At 36.2% G+C, this 22,572-nt stretch overlaps 6 protein-coding genes across 6 annotated transcripts; 3 read left to right on the top strand and 3 right to left on the bottom strand.

The window, feature by feature from the left end:
- Positions 1-337: 337 nt before the first annotated feature.
- On the bottom strand, positions 338-2,337 carry LOC145214195 (dehydrogenase/reductase SDR family member 11-like). Its single transcript, XM_080082684.1, has 3 exons — positions 1,822-2,337; positions 1,090-1,367; positions 338-747 (listed from the first exon to the last, which is right to left on the bottom strand). Exons 1-3 carry the CDS (start codon positions 2,137-2,139, stop codon positions 591-593), a joined length of 753 nt encoding a protein of 250 aa, XP_079938810.1. The 5' UTR covers positions 2,140-2,337; the 3' UTR covers positions 338-590.
- Positions 2,338-3,205: 868 nt separating this feature from the next.
- Positions 3,206-6,126, bottom strand: LOC145213873 (dehydrogenase/reductase SDR family member 11-like). The gene is made up of 3 exons (XM_080082282.1): positions 5,740-6,126; positions 5,348-5,625; positions 3,206-4,173 (listed from the first exon to the last, which is right to left on the bottom strand). The coding sequence occupies exons 1-3, from the start codon at positions 6,055-6,057 to the stop codon at positions 4,017-4,019; spliced, it is 753 nt and encodes a 250-aa protein (XP_079938408.1). The 5' UTR covers positions 6,058-6,126; the 3' UTR covers positions 3,206-4,016.
- Positions 6,127-6,567: 441 nt separating this feature from the next.
- Positions 6,568-12,709, top strand: LOC145213872 (eukaryotic translation initiation factor 3 subunit M-like). Its single transcript, XM_080082281.1, has 10 exons — positions 6,568-6,708; positions 6,812-6,944; positions 7,038-7,179; positions 7,750-7,873; positions 10,290-10,468; positions 10,786-10,885; positions 11,028-11,109; positions 11,429-11,572; positions 12,188-12,248; positions 12,471-12,709. Exons 1-10 carry the CDS (start codon positions 6,667-6,669, stop codon positions 12,592-12,594), a joined length of 1,131 nt encoding a protein of 376 aa, XP_079938407.1. The 5' UTR covers positions 6,568-6,666; the 3' UTR covers positions 12,595-12,709.
- Positions 12,710-14,252: 1,543 nt separating this feature from the next.
- LOC145213870 (uncharacterized) lies at positions 14,253-15,841 on the bottom strand. The gene has a single exon (XM_080082279.1). The coding sequence runs from the start codon at positions 15,764-15,766 to the stop codon at positions 14,759-14,761; it is 1,008 nt and encodes a 335-aa protein (XP_079938405.1). The 5' UTR covers positions 15,767-15,841; the 3' UTR covers positions 14,253-14,758.
- A 2,790-nt stretch (positions 15,842-18,631) lies between these two features.
- Positions 18,632-19,599, top strand: LOC145213871 (uncharacterized). The gene has a single exon (XM_080082280.1). It carries the CDS (start codon positions 18,665-18,667, stop codon positions 19,595-19,597), a length of 933 nt encoding a protein of 310 aa, XP_079938406.1. The 5' UTR covers positions 18,632-18,664; the 3' UTR covers positions 19,598-19,599.
- A 2,323-nt stretch (positions 19,600-21,922) lies between these two features.
- On the top strand, positions 21,923-22,531 carry LOC145212215 (uncharacterized). Its single transcript, XM_080080257.1, has one exon. It carries the CDS (start codon positions 21,923-21,925, stop codon positions 22,529-22,531), a length of 609 nt encoding a protein of 202 aa, XP_079936383.1.
- Positions 22,532-22,572: the final 41 nt, after the last annotated feature.

Here is a 22,572-nt window from a genome sequence, read left to right as displayed (position 1 = left end):
TAAGGAGTGGGTTATAAAAGTTTACTTGTTACGTAATAAATGTAAGCAAGTCACAATAGTACAATGAGCAAAAGAAAAAATGAGCCTAGTGAATATCACAGTTGCTAGTTGCTTTTACCGTAGTTTGTTGTGTAAGACGGTGGTTTATTTATATAATAATAGTATCGGTACTGGAGTGTAGGCAATAAAGCACTACTTGATCCATACATTAGGCGCACCGGCTTATAAGGCGCACGATCAATTTATGAGGGGAAAAAAAGGATTTAAATTGCACCTTATGGTCCGTAAAATACGGTACTAGAAATGTTGTTTTGTATAAATAATCCTCACTAACTTTTACAGGGAGTTGACTTGTCTGTAATTATAATGTTATGGGTTCAAATCTTATCTCAATCCCTTGATTCTTTGGTAAGTTGAGCCACATTGCTCCAAATCACAACCCCCCAAGTTTAAACCATTGAAGCATGTTTCAAACATTCAATCCAGACATCCACAAAAACTTGACTGGGCCTCACAAACACACACTGCATTCAAGCCTTTCCCACCCATCATGGATAAATAGGGAGTGAAATAAATAACTGTTTTGGGCATTACAACATTTGTTCAGTTGGTCTAACTAGAATATCATTAACTTCAACGTGGGCTGGTGCCCCAAGAACATAAACAACACAATCAGCTATATCCTCTGCTTTGAGGCATTCCATGCTGTTGTAAAGCTTGTCAACATCTTCTTTGTTTTCATACATTCTTAAACAACAAAAAGTAATGTTTTTATTTTCATCATTTAAAACATTAAAAGCAGAATCGATGATATTGTATAGATGACATTGGGTTAGTTATTATTTACACACAAATACATTCAAACATCGGTTTATGATTTTATGATTATTTCAAGGTACAGAAAAATCTGGTCGTTTACATAACCAATTTGCAATTAAACGGATATTTTGAAAAACAAATGGTTTTGTTTCCGAGATACAAGCTTTATGCAATTAAACAGGTTATGTGATTAACCAGTTTGTCTGCTTGACAAACAAATATCATTTTTTATATTGATTGTGTTTTATTACAAAGTTAATAATGACCCACTTGTACAGTAAATCTGTGACTACAAATCCAGGACAAATATTTGTTGAACGAATGTGTGATTTCTCGGCATGAAGTTCCATTCTTAATCCTTCAGTCAGTGCATGAAGTGCAAACTTTGTTCCAGAGTATATTGGTTTGTTGCCAATTTTGTGACCAGCTAGACTTCCAATGTTGATAACATGGCCATCATTCACACCGCTGATTTTCATCAATTTTACAGATTCTCGTGTACAAACACTTAGTCCAATGACATTGAGATCAAACATGTATTGCCAATCCTGCAAAGAAAAAGTCATTATAAAAAGGTAAATAAATGGGACATTTAAAAACACATTGCATTTGTATGTTAAAAATTGCAATATGTTTTGTCCAAAGTTCAACTGTGTGTCAAACTTAAAAAAATATGCAACAGTTTAATGGAGATTATTCACAGGTTTTGTAAGTAAAACATGTAGGCTTTTTTGCAGTTGCTTTCTCTGCAACATACTCCATTCCTTTTCATTCTCAATTTTCATAAGTTACATATTGGAAAAAACTCTTGTGTGTTTAAACCTCTTTGTAGTCTTATGTAAACTGTTTGGGACTACACATTGCAAGAACGCATTATGAGATATGTTAAAAATCATGTATGTTTTAAGCTATTGCTGCCAGGCATAATGTTAGACCAAGTATTGCTCATCCAGCAGTGATGGATGAGCAATACTTGGTCTATCATGTATGTTTGTTTATTACCCCTGTTTTTCCATGTAGAACTGATGTCTCAAATGTCATTGCAGCATTATTGACACAAACATGAAGAGTCCCAAACTTTTCTTTGATGAACTCAAACATGTTTAATATTTCAGGTTCTTTTGAAATGTCACATTTGTATGGAACCATTTTTCCATGGCTTTTTGAGTTAACCTCTACAGCAACCTTGCTTAGAAGTTCCATATTTCTTGCACAGGCCACAACCTTCATTCCATTGTAAACTAACTTTTCTACAATTGCTTTTCCGATGCCCTCAGAGCCACCAGTTACCATAGCAATTTTGCCATTCCAGCGCTCCATTTTTTCTTGTCAATTCAGCACAAAATACAACTTTTAACAGATTTATGTCTACAAAAACATTGTATGTAATTGTTGTCATCCTGATTCATGCATAATAAACAGTTTTTTTGCTGGTTTACATTTCACTTTCTTCTTCATCTTTTACTCAAAATAATGTTGAAAGGATGAACCACATGCCTTTTCTTATGGATGTTGACTATGATTTCAAAAAATGTTTGTTTGTTTTTTATTTTAATTTCTTCACTGATTTCTTACAAGTGACAGTAAAGTAACTGAACAATATTATCACTAAACAAAGCAGGCTGAACTAAAGAAAAAGTCAGTAAGTCCCAATAAAATGGAACAAATGCTAAAAAAATGTAGTCCAAAAATATTTTATTGATTAAAACCTTATAGCCTCAGTAAATGTGCCACTCCTTAACCCCTAAGGCTAAACTTCGCAGCAATGTAAGACAATATTTACTTTGTCAGGTATTGTTTGTTCTGCTGCAGCAAAACATTCATGTCAATAACTATCCATGATAACAAATTGTTCAGTAACATCTTGTACTTAAATTTCAAAATTTTATCTCAAACAACTCAAATAAATGTCACAAACAAAACGAAATTGAGAAGTAAGCAGCATAAGATAGCAAGCTACTTCAACGTTATATAAACAGACAAACTAAACCTGATTTAGAATGCACCTATGTTTTTCCCAATTTCTGAAAGGAAAAAAATCAAGCCTGGTTGGAGAAAGAAGCTGCATGGCTGGGTTAAGTAACCAAAGCACTGTATAAAATGAATGTGTATTGTACTACTGACATATATCATGATTTTAATTTAATATTTTTAACAAAACCTGCCCTGAAACATTGAAAACAGCTTTACACTGGTCAAAGTCTGTAATTCACTCCATGTAAAAATGTTTCCCTGCATTTCATGTTGGGCTAATACAAGTCAGCATTTGATAAGCCTTGATGTGTTTGTTTGCTAACCACCAGTCCATTACATATCTTTGCTTGATTCAAAATGAATAAATTTATAAATGACTGATTCTCCAATCTGCTAAATTTCCAAGTGAAAATATTGTAGAAGTGTTTATTAGATTCGCTAACTGTGTGTATATTGTTCAAACACTTTGCAAATATATATACAAAATTAGTATTGTAAGCATAGAAGTATGGACACCAAATCATAATTGAAAACAAATGGACAATGTTGTTGATTACATTTTCACTTTTGGTAACAAACATTTTAATCTCATAGAGTTATTACATGTAAAACATATATATGTAGTAAACAAAGACACAGTATTTTTGTATACATTTATGAGCTAATCTCTCTATGTCACTGTGTAATAGATACATAGGTAAGAGCATAAAATACAGTACAGGCATTAAACTGGGTATATGATGAGAAACAATACACTAATACGATACACCAACACATAGCATGTATAGAAAAGAGCATGTTTCTTGTCCGTTAAACATGTTAGGTGCCGCTATGCATGTTATACTAGGTCTTCAGTAATATGTTTGTTTGCACATCTAATACACTTGCATCTTAGATGGGCGAGATATACTGTAAAACTTAACATGTGCATCAAAAAATAGAACATAGTTTGGTCATATTGAAACATCACAATGTTACAAATGCAAAAAAAATTCTCAGGATTTTCATAATTTAACACGGGCAATTTAAGAAACCTTTCAGTGATTGCAATTTGCAACTAACAATAAAAACAAACAAAACTTTAATAACACTAAGGAATAGGCACAGGAACATTTGAAATGCATTTATGTTGACGTTCTAAATTTGTTATATTTAGCATGACACTTGTCACCAAAAGGGTTACTATATACATACAAACAAGGCACTTGAATCTGGAAATATTATTACAAGGCCTGTTCAGTTGGCCGAATAAGAACATCATTAATTTCCACATGAGCTGGTGCTCCCAGAACATAAATAACACAATCAGCTATATCTTCTGATTTGAGGCATTCCATGCTGTCGAATAGCTTGTCCCCTACTTCTTTGTTTTTATACATCCTAGAAAAACAGTTTTATTAAATGTAGTCTTTTTATGGTCATTAGTCACCACTTAGTGTGAAGGGCAATGTTTACATGTAAATAGTAAATCTTATAAAGTATCAAGTCAACAAACGTTTTATTCAAGACATATACACAAACTCCAGTAATCGAATAATCAACTTGCCAAGATTTTTTATGCCACAGTTGATTTTACTAATAATAGGGTTGGAATATACAACCTGCATGCAGTTGAACAAAATGTGCGATTACCTAGTCGCCAATTAGCAAAGTTTGTAAGTATATATATATACCAGATTGGAAAGTTTTTTTTTGCGCAGAGGATATTTTTTTCGTCAAAATAATTGCACAGATTTTTGCACGAAACTACAATTTTCTGCGCGGATTGATACATTTTTGATTGACAGGTGGATTTAACGATTAAAGCACTTTGCATGTAACGCCTGCAACACTATCTGACAAAAAGAACAACAAATAAATACTATGAATCTTCAGTTTTCTTCAGCTGCTTTGCTAAACTTTACAAATTTTCATTTTCATAACAATTCAAACATTTTTTGCTGTTACATTTCTTTCGGTAATTTAAGAATATCAAGTAATTTAAGAATGACAAACTGCTTTTAATTATTTGTCAAACAGAAAACAATATTTTATGTAACTTGCCTAACCTACTGTCACTTTAATGTCTTTACGTCCTTAATTACGTCCTAAAAATACTAATAAATGTACTTTTAATGACTACGATAGCGTATTCGAAATGTTATTGCAAGCGTGACGAACGGTAAGTTATGATGCGTTTGACTGATTTACGTGGATTATTCGCTAAATAAGGCTTGTGACGACATAGAACTTCATTGTTCAATGTAAATATAAAATTGTACAGAAAGTTTATTGAAGTTACCTATGGAATCTGTGCTAAGTTGCGCGGACAACATTTTTTTGCGCATATTACACGTCAAAAGTCTAAATGTGTGCAGATTACAAGGGAAAATCCGAAATATTGCGCGGCCATTCTTTCCAATCTGGTATATATATATATATATATATGTATACATTTTAAGTGATAGACATCTTCAATTACATGTATGTTAATAAGGGTGGTCGATGAATTCAGACTTTATGGTCCAAACTTACGTGCTTATAACGAATATGTTTTTGTTTGTTATTTACTTACCTATAAAGAAAGTCAGTGACCACAAATCCAGGGCAGATGATAGTAGAACGGATATGTGATTTTGCAGCACAAAGTTCCATCCTTAGGCCTTCATTTAAAGCTTGCAATGCGAACTTCGTACCAGAGTACAATGGTTTGTTGCTGACTTTTTTTCCAGCTAGACTTCCAATGTTGATAATGTGGCCGTCGTCCACTCCTGCAAACTTCATCAATTTCACTGATTCTCTCATGCAAACACAAACTCCAATCACGTTGAGGTCAAACATATATTTCCAATCCTGTAAAAACATGTGTACATTTAAAACAGCTACAATAAACATACATTAAAATTTCTATGTATAAAAAAACACATAAAAACAAAAGTTTTACAAAGCATGGTATTAGATAATCACCTCTGTTTTTCCACTTAAAATGGACGTTTCAAAAGACATCCCAGCATTATTGACACAAACATGAATGGCTCCAAATTTCTGCTTGATAAACTCAAACATTTCTAAAATTTCTTCCTCTTTTGAACAATCACATTTGAAGGGAACCATTTCTCCAGGACCTTTCTTGTTTAACTCTGCGACCATTTCATTAAGTGGTTCCAAATTTCTCGCGCACGCCACAACTTTCATTCCGTAATGAACCAATTTTTCGACTGTTGCTTTGCCAATACCAACAGACCCACCAGTAACAAGTGCAACTTTGCCATTCCAACGTTCCATTTTACAAAATATAATTAGTTAACACAAACTATATGTCAGAAATTAGTACCTATAACATTAAAAATCTCGTTTTAAAAATTTAAACTAAAAACGCAACGACAGTTTTTGTTTCATAGTCAAACACGTGTAATATTCTGTGAACCTCTGAGATGAAAGGTGAAAAAACCACAAACCAACGAAATGTTATCATACCGTTCACCTGGACACAATCCGGTACTTGTAACGCAATACTTTTATTGCCTTTCTCATCGTGTGTGTCCTTGTTTGTTGTTAATCGTGAAGTGTGGTGGACCGTTGAAATTGAAACACAAAAGTAACGAACTGAAGCGTTACTTAAAAAAGAAAAAGAGGGTAAAATGTCAGTGCAAACGATATTTCAAATTTTTAAGTCCGTAAAATTGAAATAATATACGAAGTGCACTTTTTGAATTATCTATGGTTACGTGACCAAAAATATGATGACTTTGACATAACCACATGAAGATTTATGTTCTTTTAACGGTTTGGTAAATGTGCGACAGTAACATGTGAGATTTTTCGACACTACTTTCTGCGCAGTTTTGGTTTTTCTACATTTTGTGGTCGTCGTTTGCTATTTGACAATAAACAATGAATGTTCCAGCTTTCATAGATTTGTCCGAATCCGATCAGGTAAATTTTGCTTTACATGAAATATAGCATGATATTGAAATTTCCTAATGAAAACTGCAATTGTAAGTTGTAACTTTGTATAAGTAAATCTTTTTACATTTAGGTTAATGAGTTGCGTCAATACTTCAACAGTCGGGATGTAAAAATTGAAGAAACTGCTCCTGAGGATCTCTTTGGTGCAGTAAAGTCTATTATTAATGCCACATCCAAAATATGGAATGAAACTGATCCAAAAGGCATGTTTATCTTGATTTGCTTGATTTCATTATCTTTAAAAATGATTATCTGTTACACATGGTAAATTTTATGTGTTGTGATTATTTTTACAGACATTGAGGGAATTGTGAACAGCATTTTGTCTCTTCTTTTTATTATTCCATTAAATCAAGGCAAGGAATTAGTGGATTTATTATGTGAACAACTTCTTGCTGGAAGAGCAGAAGCTGGAAAAAATGCTCTTAGCATGAAACTGTGAGTGCTTTAAAGTTTTTTTCTTCTTAGCATTGCTCCAAACCAAGCCCATTGTCAAGTATCCAGACAAGTTTAGTTAAAAAAATGTTTCTTGTGAGAAATATTAAGTGATAGTATTTCCAATTTGCCAAGCTTTTGTTTTGATTTATGCAGTACTTTTGTTTTGATTTATGCAGAACATTTTTCGAATAATGATAGACTACAGTCTGAATGTGTAACAAACCAGAATTTAAACACAAATGGAATTGAACACCCTTCAAATGGAAACGCATTCCAATCAGTCAATATAAAAACATCGGAATATTTTTTTTTTGCCTAAATGTGGCATCTTCAGTTCCTGTAAAAGCTGGAATAGAACACTAATCAAACTAAATGTACAAATGATTTGAAATATATATATATATATAAACTCTTCATTTTCTTGAAAACCTGTTTCCATTTGCATTATATACAGTTTGAAAAAACAGTGTTTGTCAAAAAGCATGTTGCCTGTCAGGGGCTGTGATACTGTTCCCTCTATTGATTCTCAGTAAACACCTTTGTGAAACAAAGTTTTTTTTGTTTCGACAGATTGCACAACCTGTTTCATGGATATCAAATTAAGACTCCCTTCCTTTACAAGGTTTACTGCACTTGGATAAAAGTAGCAGGTCTCTCAGGGAGTCTGCATCTTCTTCCAACCAATCTGAAGGAGGTAACATGAATTTCTTTGCATTGTCCTGACTTGTAATTGTTTAATGAAGTCGTTTAAGAAAATGTGTTTACAGCACTAAGCTTATGTACATATATATGTATACTTTTAATGTTTGATATTTAAAATTTACCATTGATCACTGTTTTTGAACCATAATGTTATACTAACAGATATTGCTCTTATGGAGCTTTTTTGTAAAATATTTAGTGTTTAATGTTCAGTTAACAGACTTTTTAGCACAATAATATATATATATATATATACAGACGAATCCGGTTAATCGCATATCGGTTAATCGCATAATCCGTTTAATTGCATCACAATCAAAAATCCCAAACCGTCGCCCATCGCTTGTTAAGAAAATCGTCCGGTTAATCGCATACCGGTTAATCGCATAAACCGGATATTTGCATCTATTTTCAACAAAATATGCGATTAACCGGATTGATGATCTCTATGTGAAAGTCGAACAGACCGAGTTTTTCGACTAAAAAACGACGATATGATAGTAAAATCAACCGATCTGTGCGCAACCTTAACTAAGCAATCCCGTATAATATTGTGCACGTCTAATTGCTTGCCCCGAAGCAACAGTTAAAAATTCAACTGGACTTTTGTTTGATTGTTTTAATTAATGTAAAAGGAAGATCAACCTTAGCTACGCATTAGTTTTTCAAGATAACTATTCCACTAACCGTGCTTTTGAATAAATTACATGCAAATATTTCCGGAACTCCTCCGGAGTTAATGTACGCGAAAAATACGTAGATTCGCATTCGACACCAAATAACGCATCTAATTTCAACGTTCTAAATGACACGTCCCGACCATAAAAGAGTTTTGAAAAGTTAATAGGAGATTAAATCGGCGTTCAGTTTACCGCTGTGCGGTAGCAAGGAGTAGTTATCTCAAAGCCCGCCAAACACGTAATGGTTGTAAAAAATGTTAGATCGCAAGTAATCACACTATGTTGTTTAGATTCACATAATTGGTAACGTGCCGATGATTGCCATATTTTATGTCTTATATTCGTGACCTTAAGCAACTTATCAGGTGGATGATAAATTTTTGAAGCAACGATCACACGTTGATCACGTGACAGTCACGCTAATCTTGCAGCTGCAGTTTTGCTGAGTAAGCTAAAAAGTAGCGTCACAATCTGAGTCTTTAAAGGTTTTGCTAAAATCAATTATTCTTTTTGTCTACTGGATAATGGGTTATAAAAGAAACTGATGCAGCTCACCTTTGCACCCTTGCGCTGTAGAATGTGCCAAAGTTGTAAGTTTGACCAGGTTTTGGTCGTGTTGACCAGGTTTTGGTCACTTTCGGGTTTGGGGTTGCTTACAAATATGCACCTAGCACTTGTATATTAAGCGAGAGGCCTAGCACATTTATAAGGGAAACTGCGGAAAAACAAAACTAAAACATCATAAACCGTCGTCATAGGGAAGTTCCCAAATTTAAATGTTGGGCCCCTTAGCTACGATGCGATGTAACACATCTTTTCAAATAAACCTGACTGCAATAGAAAGCAAAAATCAAGCGAACTGTTGCGTGTGCGCCAATTAAAGAGTGTGTGTGCGTTTCTAATGTTACTTCAACACACTTGGGTGATTGCACCATAGCCAACACAGTTAGGAAGCATGATGTCATGTATTGCGTAATAAAGCTAGTTTTGACTTGAGAGTACTTTTTTCAATTCTCGGCAACAAAAAAGAGAAATCGCTACTCCGTTGCCATAGTTGAGCGTCACTGCAACTTTGTTTTAGCTGGGGAAGTGAAAATGAGCACTTTTGTTAACGACGTGTGCTGTTTACATAGCAACCGGATTATCGCATAATCCGGTTAATCGCATCAAATGTCCTTGGCAAATCGATGATGCGATTAACCGGATTCGTCTGTATATATATATATATATATATACATATATATATATCAACACATTTTTATGGCACAACACATCAGAATCCCATTCAAATTTGTTTGTTTTAATTTTCAATTTTTCAATTAAATCGCCATGACATTTCCAGAATAACATGTACCATATTTACTCGATTGTAAGCCGCAGCTTATATTGTTTTTTAACTGCCATTTGTGCAGCTTATAATCGAGGGCAGCTTATATTTTAATTTTATGTCGAAATTATTTCTACACTCCAACGTTTTAAATTATTTGGGGTTCAAAACATGCATGCATGTACAGATTATACGTCGATATACGTTCTGTTGGGTACAGTTATCAACGTAACTAACAAATATGGGTAAATAGTTGTGCTATGTAACAACTGAAAGATGTATTGAGAATCAATAGTATCAAAAATTCCAGCGTGCGGCTTACAATCGAGGGCGGCTTACAATCGAGGGCGGCTTATAAACGAGGGCGGCTTACAATCGAGTAAATACGGTAACCTTTTTAGGTGAACACTTGGCTTGAATACTGGGATGCGGGTGAAGAAGGACGTCAAAACTTGTACAGGTTGTTATACCAGGCTCACTATAAATGTGGATCTTCCGATGAAGCGGCTGAAACAATGATACGACTACTGGAAGGGTATACAGATGACAATGCAGCACAAGCAAGGGATGATGCTATTAAGTATGATATCAATTAGTAAACTGATAACCACAAGATACAGACAACAGAGTGCCTTGTCCTGAAACATAACTGCAATAGCCTAGAGAGCGTGTGTGGCAACTTGTTTGTAACTAATCTGTGTAAAAGTTGGAATGCTCCATAAGAAAAGTGTTTAGGAAATAATTTACGTTTTTCACAAATCTTTTCAATTTGTGACTTCAGCTTCAAAATCGGTTCTAAAAAAGAATTTATTATGGACATGAAGAAACTGCCTACAAAACACTATAAACTCCTGACTGCTTGGATACTATCACCTTGTAACATATTTTTGTTTGCAGATGCATTACAAGGGCTATTGCAGACCAGAACACTTACCTTTTCGACCAACTTCTCACATTAAAACCTGTGAATTTTCTTGAAGGAGAACTCATTTATGATGTAAGGATTTAATAACAAACACTTAAAAAATATAAAAAGTGTGCTGCACTTGTGGCATTTGACCATTGACAAATTAGGACAAAAACAATAAACCTTTGGTATTTTTTCATGTGATTATAAACATTATTGTTCACTTTTTCAGCTTTTGAATATATTCGTCAGTGGAAATGTAAATGATTACAAAGAGTTTTATGCCTCAAACAACAAATTCTTTCAAAACTTAGGTAAGCATATTAATGTAACTCATATATATCTTTGTTATATTGTGTACATAAATTTTTTTGTATTGGCTCGTTACGATACTATTTGTACTTGTTGGTCATAATTTAAAATGTTGCCTGTACTTATAATCAGTTTATCACATGAAAGTAAATAAGTTGTTCACATGATTAAGTTCATCACATGAAAGTTAACATGTTGTCAATGTGATTCGGTTTTTAATGTAAATATGTTGTTAAATATGATTATGTTTATACATAAAGGTAAACATGTTGTTCACATGATTAGGTTTATCACATGAAACTATTTTGTGCATGTGAACAGGGTTATCACATGAAAGCAATCTCAGAAAGATTCAACTTCTTACATTGGTTGACATTGTTGGTGTTTCTCGTGAAATTGGTTTTGATGAAATTGTGAACAAACTTGGATTGTCACATTCTGAAGTTGAGGATTTTGTGATTGATGGTAAACTGTTTTTGCTTTTGAACTTAATAATTGTTTTTTAAATACAAGCACCAGATATCTGATTTTAATGTAGGCTTCTATGACATAGATTTGCTCATTTTATAGGAGCATTTCTTTAATGTATCTCTATTTACATAAAGAGCATTTTATGTTGTTGAGTACTAAACAACAAATGTAGATGCTCAACCAAGCAAAAGGGGGTGCTTACTACCTGTTTTTACAGGAATTAATCTATTATTTGATTACCGTAATCAGTTTTTTTTTTAAGGTTTGGTTTGGGTGACCGCTAAGTAGTTTTAAGAGACCGCAAGTGTTTCATTTAAATACCAAAAATAGCCATATTTGCAATTTTGGGAAACCGCTGGAAAAAAATCCCAAAACACCTTAAAAAAAACACCGACCATAATGAATAACGATTTGACCATCCATGTAACGTTGGCTTAAAACCTTTTCTGTACAGTTTCAAGCCTGTTTTTTGTTTTTGATGCTGTGTTTTTGTTAGATGGCATTAAGTTTGATGCTGAGACAAAAAATGTGCTTCACTTATGAGATATATTTTTAAGATATTGCAGTACAAGCATTGTTAATTCGCTGATTTTTTGTTTGTAATTTCAGCAATGCAAAGTAAACTTATTCGTGCCAGGATTGATCATGTCAATCGAAAAATACTCGTCAGGTATGTTTTTTTTAACTTTTTGTAAGAAACGAAGTCTACCCTCTTTTGTGCTAAATTAAAAACCAATATGGATGATGTGATTGTGCACTACTTAAAAATGCAAAAAAACTACTTAAAAATGCAAAAAAAATACAAAAAATAAACACTATAAGTAGAAAAATACACAAAGGCAGAGTATATACTCTTAAGTAAACTCTAAAATGCGTGTGTGTTTTTTTTCAGTCAAGCATGTCAGCGAACGTTTGGGCGCCCCCAGTGGCAGATTTTGCACACTAGATTGCAACAATGGAAAGACAACTTGAAACGAGTCAATGAGAAGCTATCTACAGTTTCAACACACGCATAAATTTTGTGTGTTTGTATCGTTGTTGCATTTGAAATTTGTGGTGGATGAAGGTTGAGAAAAACAGAGACAGAAACGGCCCGTTGTTTTTTACAGATAATAAAATAAATGTCTGGTCCATTGTTTTGAAATCGCAAAACGCTGTTGTTGCAAAAACTTTTTACTTGTTATACGGCGTATCAGACCAGCAAGAATTGGACGCATGGTAACGATGTCTTAAAAACTAAGCTATCGGTCACCAGTGCGCCCACTGAAAGAAATGAAAAGTTTGGCTGCTCAACTTTAGCAGTTTGTTATGCAGCCTACATTTACTTACCTTATATTTCTGTATGTGGGTTGCCACCTGACGCACTGGAGCCAGTGCCGGATTAGCCATTAGGCAAAGTAGGCACGTGCCTACAGGCCAGTCAAAAATCCAGGCTACTTTACAACAACGATCTTTGTGACAATGATTTGGCAACACTGATAATTCTATTTTCTTAGTTGGCAACCCTGATTTTCGGGCCACTTATGAAATGTGCCTACAGGCCAGCAGACCCTTAATCCAGCACTGACTGGGGCAACATATGATTTTTTTTTCTCAAGACACTTGTTTCTCTCCAAGCATTGAAATACTTCACGTGCAATGAAAAGTCAAAATGTGTTCTACCTAACACCTCACAAAATTTTATGAAAAAGAGATCGCACTGTCGATGCTGCATGGTCAAACATTAGGAGACCATTTATGGCCATGCTGCATCCAAAGCGTTTACGATGTTCTATTCTAGTTTTCAGCGACCCGCGATGTAATTGTCATTTCGGGCAGGTTTTAGAAACCACAAGTCTGGACAAACAGTTGATTAATACACGCCGGGTGGACCTCTCTTTCGGGATTAAAGGGTGGAAATATCCACGCTATAACTCGCATGCGATTTGTGTTGATGGAAATTCCACACTTAGGAGTTTTATTTCCACCTTTTTCCAGAAGATGGTGGATTCACCTGTTTCACAAATTCCCCCCCCCCCCCCCCCCCCAAGGTGGATTATTGCGACCTCCAAATTTTACAGTGCGACTCGCAGTACACATGTTATAACATCTAGATCAGTGGTTTTAACCTTTTTTATCCCGCGACTCATTTTAGCAACCACATATCATCTATACGACCCCCTTTCCAAAATTTGCATATTTTTTTATAATCATCAAAATAAACTCTCACTTAGAGCACAGAAAATAAGTCTAACTTGCTGGTCCGTTCGGTTTCATACATAAAGTATCTGGTTACAATACAGCGACAATTATCTTCCATATATTCCATGTACTATATATAGTAACGCAATAAAGCAGCTGGTCTCGCGACCTCCGGTAAAATGAGAAACGACCCTAAAGGGGTCATGACCCACGTGTTGAAAACCACTGATCTAGATCTACACGCGCGTAACAGTATGACCAGGCTGCGTTTGTATCTGGGTCATATTCGGCGGTACGACTACAAGTTGTGCGGCTATGTTGCAACTTCACAGGGTTAAAATCTGCAACATTCGGGCGGGGTGAGGCTATAGGCTTGCGGGTTGAGTTGGTGCTTCGCAATACCTAAAACGGCCTTGATTCGCGCTTGAACTTTCACCTGGCCTCATTTGTGCCGCATTTTCCTCAACTTTTCCGGCATAAAGTGATTGTTGTTCTTTTATTTGTGCTCGGGCCTGGTAGTTGGCCGCTGAAAAGTTTTGCTTGCAACCAACACACGCTTGTTTTCTGCGACATTTGAATATCTTCCCCACATTTGTATTCTTGTGATAAAACGAATGGATCAAACGTTGTCCAAAAGTTGGCCCAATGTCATGGCAGATAAAGAGCCCTTCTGGCAAATGTGATATTCTTTAAACTTGATACTATGCCTGGCAGCAATAGCTTATATGTCATGGCAGATAGGCTACATTATGAAATACCGTATTTTTGTACATGACGCAAATCACAAATGAAAGGCGAACAAATAATTTGAAGTTTGTCAACTCCGAGTCCATCATAGATTCTCGCGAGTTTGCCACCACCCTATGACATCTAAAATGTGTTTTGTAACTCCATAGGCTTAATCGTTTTCACCGAAGTAAAATTTCAATAAGTCAGCGATTGGTTGTGTTAAGGCAAAATAGCCCAAAACCTAAAGCAGTTAGGAAACGCTATCAAGCACTAGGTTGCATTATACAACAACCCATTCGGAATCAAGTACGGATTTCTACAATTAACGTCTTGTAGATTCGCGAACTTGGGAAAGTATCTAGTGGTCTTGATCCGGGGCACCCAGGGTTGTTCAGTGGCGTAACGCGAGAGAATTTCTGACCTCCAGTCGTGTTCCAGATAAGGCGGTCGAGACTTTTTAACTTCACTTTTCACCGAACAGTCATTTGAAGCAATAGTGGCCGGCGCTGACGTAGAAGGGGCTTTTGAGAAGCTTATCGCCGAAAATTGGGCGCTCGATTTCCGCCTGATCCTGGAATTGTTGCTGGTGTTCTCATGAAGTCGCACTGTTGGTTCGCTATAGCGACGATGTGATGTTGAACCATTAACTGAATTTATTTCACCAGCTTCCAAGCGGTTTATTTGAACACTGGGTCGACGATAAGCGGACGATGTGACTCCGTTGATGAAGTAAATTTCCCCGCGTTTTGGCGCAACCGCTTCACTAGCGCTCCTCGTAAAAGTGGATGAGCCTAAGGGCGCCGACTTGCATCGAGATTTTGCGCGCTTTTTCTGCTGCAGACGCAAGTCGCCAGCGTCAAAATTCTCGTACTTTGTTGGCAAAATTTTCCTCAATTGAAGTTTCGCCCTTCGCCTCAATAACTCCCTTCCTCTCTCCAATCCCTCATCCGATATATTCAACTCTCCGCTTGCGTCCCATAGTGACGTCGCCATGCTCCTTGATGACGTCAGTGAGACAGCGGGTGCTGACATCACCCGAGGTTTGTTGGTTTTCGCGTCATGGCGACTGTGATTGTGACGTAGTAGCATTCTACAATTGTACCACGTGGGCTGGTCTCGTCGCGATATGTTTTCTCTGTTGGGTGGCGTTCGAACTTCGGAAATCTTCGGAACCGAGCCTTCCTTCAACTGCCACGTGACCCCCTTCGGTCGGATTTCTTCGGAAATTTCCGCATTTGTGTTCATGGTTATGAGCAAATCTGATAACGTTTCAATCATTTGTTTACAGTTTATCTGTATATATTCATGCCGTTCATTTCTATACTTGTAATATTGTATGCACCTGCAAACAGAGTACGCTTAAACCTAATTATTCGAATGGTAAAATATTTTTTTTCAAAATTGCTTATTAATTAATACTTGTGTTTCTTAACCTGGTAAATTTGACACTTAAATTTCGACTGAACTAGAAGTTTTCTTAATTGCTTCGTATTAAAAAGTGTAGATGAAAGCCTATGTTGAAAAGTTCTTGCAACCCCCGTCTTGATGAAATTAAATTGACGAAAATCGAGTTATAACAAAAAAGTTCACCTTTTGTGAGCATAGCGCATCCCGCAATGTGTGTTTTATGCCGTTGATGAATAATGACTTAAAAATCCATATTTATGGTTTTAAATTCAAGCTTGAATCCCAATTTGTTTTCGGTACCACGAAATGTACCCAAATTGAATTTAATAAAGTCATGTATCGTTTTGTTACTTTTCTACAGATAGGTGGCCTAATAATTACATCTTCGCAAAACCTAACTCCACGTTTTTTAGTTCTAGTTCAACTAATCTTAGTAATATAATTATGTTCATATTAGCTACAGTAAAACGAAAAAATGGCATATCTAACTGTTTTAAAAGATAATTAACAAAAAGTACTGCACTGTTGGTGGTCCTGTGGTAAAGCAACAGCATAACTCATCCACATTTTACTGTAAAACACGAAACAACACCTAAATGCTGTTATTAAATCAAATACCACTAAGCCCACGCTTATTTAACACTGCGATTTGTTTCGCTTTGTTATGACTAACACATTACACTGATCCAGTAGCTCGTTACACAAGTCTGCAGACTGGACAAAAGCCAGTGTGTATTGGCATTTTTTAGCGAACGGTTTACATTCGCTGCCTCACGAGCCACTCAGCGAAAACAATGGGCCTGGGCGCTGGCTTTAGAAGTTTTCCTTTCACCCCATTGTTACCTCTGGAACGTGGCTCGAGTGCCCTTGTTGCGTAACAATTGTGTCACAATGTATGGCCTTCGTGATTTGCCTCTCAATTATCGACTTTATTGCGGAAATGCAGTAATATTAAAGTCCTTCCGACCGATATAAGGTATAATTTTGGAATATGTTAAATATTTTTCTCATTCGAGTATATTTTCGTTCATTGTGGCTCGGTACATCTATTTGTAAGAACTCACAGTAGAAAAGGTTTGTTAAATACCGATAGACGGCGTAAGAGCCTGCTTATTTAAAATGGCAATGAAACTGGCATAGGGTTGTGCAATTAACTTAACATTAAACAAATGGGTTTTCAGGTTGATTTTATTGCTATTGGCTGTCCCTTATGGCTCGTGGTAACGTCCTCCAAACAGTTTAATAATTATTATCCAAACGAAAGCTTTAGGCGGGCCAAAGGGGTCATGGCCCATCCCAAATTTTCAAAGTTGTATATTGAGAAACTTTAATTCAGTGTAGTTTTGTCCCTCATCATTGTGAAATATATAAATTAACAAAAATGACTGTTGTCACCAAGTTGTAAGCTGAAACCTATGCTTTTTATATTTATGTAGACATGAAATAAATCAATAAAGCGTTTAGCCTTCCCGTCGAACCAAAGTTTGGCAAGTCACGTGTTTGGTAAAAGCACGCCTTACGCCGAGCATCAGCAAAAAGTGGTATTAGACATCAAACTATTTGGCCCCTCCCAAAATTTTCGTCTGCCTACGCCACTGCTTGTGAACGCCGCATGGAAACCTGCTGGTCCAAAAACCCGTAAAGTCCACCGGACTGGTTTTTGACTGTCCACTTTTAGTCTTCTGCTTTCTACTTACCCGTCAATGGTCTGATCAAAAGCTCCAAACCCACCCCGTAAGGATTGGCATTCTTAATATGATCATAAATTTAATGTTTTAATCCACCGGGCCCAACCAGTTCCACATGCTTCTACACACAAAGTTAAATTTACTTGTAGCATGCCGGGCGTAACTTTCACACCAAATCTGCACTAACAAATATCACAGGGACTGATATGGCCGAAAAATTAGTTTCAAGCGACCGTTTAGCACCACAATCAGAAGTACCATGTGTACCTGCATATTTCTCAAATCGGAACCTGATTTACACTTTAGCAGATGTCACTAATGTGCGGAAACAATTTTGAATATTTCATTATGTTGGGGGCTTATAGTGCGAACAAACAGAACATAATATCGTGGTTGGTTTAAAACTGCCTTTACCAATTGATTTCTGTACAAATGCATGTTGTCGAGTAGCGGAATCTACAGAGAAAGGTATACAGGTTACAGTGGAAGTGAATGTTGGGCAATTTTGGCACATCGTCAACTATAATTAGAAAATATTTTTTTTTGTTTTTAACTATAATTAGAAAATATTTGTTTTTGTTTTTAACTATAATTGGAAAATATATATTTTTTTGAATATTTTTAAGTCAGTCAAAGTAGTGGTGGGCAACCGTCGGTACCGGTCCGCGAGGAGTTCGTTACCAGGCCGTATACTTTTTCAGGTTAAATGCTACAAAACATTTTGCCCATGTATCCCGGGAATGATAAACTAATTTAAGCGTTTTATTGGAAATATCTGTAGTTTTTTTGAAGACCGGTCCGCGATAAAATTTAGCCTTTAAAAACGATCCGCGGTGCAAGAAAAGTTGTCGTAAACTAGTTTCACCCACAAAAACCAACAAATAACGTCTGATATAAAGTATAGCTTATATTGGGAGTTAACGTTGAAAAACCTTTTTGTTTAAATCGCTATGTGTGCAACTTTATTATTACATTTTTGATACGAAAAAATAAACTTCTTTCCCAGGTATACAAAGAATATTTTGATTGAAGAACGTCTATTTTTTGCCTTTGTACAAACTTGAAAAATTTAAACTTTTATATGGAGACTACAACACCTGAAGTTGCCACCAAACATCAAATGGAAACGACAACAGCCGATGTTGTGATCAAACATTATTCTTTGCATGTCATTGAAGTTGTGACAATCTCAATTCTTGCCTGCATAGTTGTCTACCTTGCAATCTCATCACTTGTATACTTGATTGCAAAGAATGAAGACGAACTGAAGACTGTGAACAGATGTTGCTGTGTAGCCTCCTTCATTTTACTAATCTCTCTTCTGCCTTTGCCATTAACTATCACCGCAAATCAACTTTCATTAGAAATTTGCTCTTATATTTTGCAAATGCTTGGCTTCACAAACATGGGCAACCGTTTCTCGGTATATCTTATTCTGTGGCTACGACAACATGCTTTGTACAAATCGGTGACTTCACCTACTAAATGGAGCAGAGTGATAAAGTATGCAAACAAGCTTGTTTTGCTTCTTTTTGCAGTTGTTTCAGTCGTGCCGATACCACTCTTACTTCTCTATGCTACACCGAATTACACAGTCAATTTGGGTTGCTCGTTTGAGGAAATGGGATCTCTGTTTGCTCTTGTCTATGGGGGGTATATTTTATCCCACTTTTTTTTGTTATTTCTCATGTTGCTGCCACTCTCAACTTACTACAGGAATCTCTCAGGGGCTCAGCAAGTCAGCAAGCGATTAATTGCCAGCACAGTGTCATGTGTTCTTGCAGATTTCCTGCTAAGTGCTCTCGTCGTTTTTCTTCACCCGTCAGTAAGAAGCTCCCCGCATCTGTCACCTAATTTGTTGCGTTGCATGTACATCATGGATCACATTGTACTCAATGTCAGTTTGATCTTCTCATTTCCCAACTACAAGCAAAGATTCTTTCCCTTCCCTCTGGTGTTGGAAAACAGACGAAATCGGGTTACTCCGACGTTTTCTCTCCCATACATGGGATAAAAAACAAGGACTCCATTTTATCAAATGATTTAGAGTATTGATTATGGTTGTTTAATTGTTGTGCTGATTTATTTATATGTGTGTTAAAGTTATGAGACGAATAAATGTAAACGTATTTGTCGTTGTTTGTTGAACATATACTTTGTAGTCACACACCGACAAACATTTACCGTTTATGGTTGTATTGCTCAAGAAAAAGGCACCAAGAAAAGCAGATTTTACGAAATAAAATGAGAACGAACGTTAAAAACATTGCTGAAAAAACAATCAGTTTGAAACGAGAACTTGGTGTCAAACAACGTCTGTATTATTGGCAGTAAGTGATATTTTTGGCATATTGTGTATTTATTTTTATGCAATAAAATATAGGACATTGCTCGGTATTTCATCGCACTGATGAATAATTTATATGGTTAGATGACGATGGTAGATACTAAAATGATACGATGTAAATACAAGGTAAAACAGTCCCTTCAATATTTGCAATTGATTTGCGCCTCTGACTTGCAGGACTAATTGCTTAAAGGTTTTATATTTGTCCCGGGTTTAAAAAAAACTACTTTCAAACGCGTTATTTTTATAATGTGTCCTCCTCCAAGCGGTATGTCACATTACTACAAATCCGTCGGGTCACAATCTGATTGGTTTTTACCTCCTCGATGGCATAACGTCTGTATCCTCGTGGGCTGTGCAACCTTGACCACTTAAAGCAGTTTTTATCTATCAAAATGGAGTGGAATTTAGTTCAACACATCAGGTTACATTGGGTTGGGGCGAAGTCGCTTACGTTTATTGCTCTGGAAACGATCGACATGATTAGAACCGACCAGCTTGCAGAAAAAAAAAGCTTGCAAAAAAACGAAGAAAAGCAGTTGTGTGACAGATTATTGAAAAGCCAAACATTGTCCACCAATGGGTTTACTTGCCACTGTATGTTTAATTACCAGATAAGAAATGTGACGACCTAAGCCAGGAGTGTTCGTGGTGGGGCCCGCGGGCTAAATGCGGCCTACGGCGACATTTCAAGGGCCAATTCTGTCGCGTATGGCCCTGCCCAATTTGAATTAAGGTTTTGGGTTGTGGCCACTTGCGACTTCATGCAAAAGATTTTACGCGAGTTTTATTTACCGTTAAAAAAAGTATACATGGTGCTGACACAACAAAATCCCTAAATTTCCTTACATGCTGTATGTGTTATAATTGTCCGGTTAAAATCTTTGCAAAAGAACGTCTTGACCCGGGGGCGTCTGCACCTGATAAAAAATGACCCCAATTAAAAAAGGATGGACATAGCTGTTAGTGGTCTTGTGGGATGTTATGGGTCAAAAAAGACGCAACAGTGCAAAATCATTAATAATCATGTACCTAAATATTAGGGCCAAGTGTACGTGCAGTACCAAATAAATCACTAGTACCATGCGTACCTGAATTTGCGAAACAGTTATTTGTCATTGACCCTGATTGACACCATAACAGATGTCACGTGCCAAAACATTTTTAAATATTTTACTATTTTGTTGGTTTAATGCGACTAAACAGTTTATAGTATATCGCGGTGGGTGTAAACCTGTCTTTAGTAGTTGGCTTTAGCCGCAAATATATTGTGTCCAGTAGATACTTGGACAGTGATTGATGTGCAGTGGAAACAATATTCCACAAACACAAATAGCAAAACTTTATGAAATCGTCATCTGTTTAGATGAAATTACAGCATCTGTTTAGAGTGAGAGCTGAGGCTCAAAGTTAATTTAAGTTCACGATTGTTTCCTCAGATGTCAATTTAGGGCTAGCTCTCTGCAAACAATTGTAACCTACAAATACTTAGCTTAACAAGCAGTTTGCTCTTTGGGCCTAGCTTAATTTAAATGATAATGTTAGAACGTTTGAAATTTTGTATCACTGTATAGTCTTTTAAACGAAAATATTTTTGCAGGGATATAAAAGAACATTCTTTGGTTGCAAAAGATTACTAGTTCGCCTTTGTGCTAAGTAGTAAATTTAAATTTTAAATGGAGACTACACCCGAAGTTGCCACCAAACATGAAATGGAAACAACTGCTGCCGAAGCTGTGATCAAACATTATTCTTTGCATTGAAGTTGTTATAATTTCATTTCTCTCCTGCATAGTTGTCTACCTTGCAATCTCATCACTTGTGTACTTGATTGCAAAGAATGAAGACGAACTGAAAACTGTGAACAGAAGTTACTGTGTAGCCTCTTTCGTTTTACTCTTATCTCTCCTGTCACTTATGCTCTCTGTCACTTTGGATCAACTTTTATTAGAAATTTGCTCTTATATTTTGCAAATGCTTGGCTTCACAAACATGGGCAACCGTTTCTCGGTATATCTTATTCTGTGGCTGCGACCACATGCTTTGTACAAATCAGTGACTTCTCCTACTAAATGGAACAGAGTGGTAAAGTGTGCAAACAAGCTTGTTTTGCTGTTTTTCGCAGTTCTTTCATTCTTGCCTGTGCCACTTTCACTTCTGTATGGTAAACCGAAATATAACGTCAATTTAGGTTGTTCGTTTGAGACATTGGGTTCTCTTTTTTCTCTTGTGTACGCCGGGTATATTTTATCCCACATTCTTTTGTTACTTCTCATCTTGCTGCCACTTTCAACTTACTACAGAAATCTCTCAGGGGCTCAGCAAGTCAGTAAGCGATTGATTGCGAGCACAGTGTCATGTGTGCTTACAGATTTCCTGCTAATTGTTCTCGTTGCTTTACTTCATCCGTCAGTACGAAGCTCTCCCTATCTGTCACCTAATTTGCTGCGTTCTATTCACATCATGGACCACATTGTACTCATTGTCACTTTGATCTTTTCTTTTCCCAACTACAAGCAAAGATTCTTTCCTTTCCCAGTTGTGTTGGAGAACAGACGAAATCGGGTTACTCCAACGTTTTCTCTCCCATATATGGGATGAAAAATCAGACGTTTATTCAGCATATGATTTAGAAAACTGGT

Source organism: Phallusia mammillata, chromosome 2, assembly GCF_965637545.1.
Source record: "Phallusia mammillata chromosome 2, kaPhaMamm4.hap1.1, whole genome shotgun sequence".
Lineage (NCBI taxonomy): Eukaryota > Metazoa > Chordata > Ascidiacea > Phlebobranchia > Ascidiidae > Phallusia > Phallusia mammillata.
Note: the sequence above shows the minus strand (reverse complement) of the source record. Positions and strands in the feature narration are given on the sequence as shown.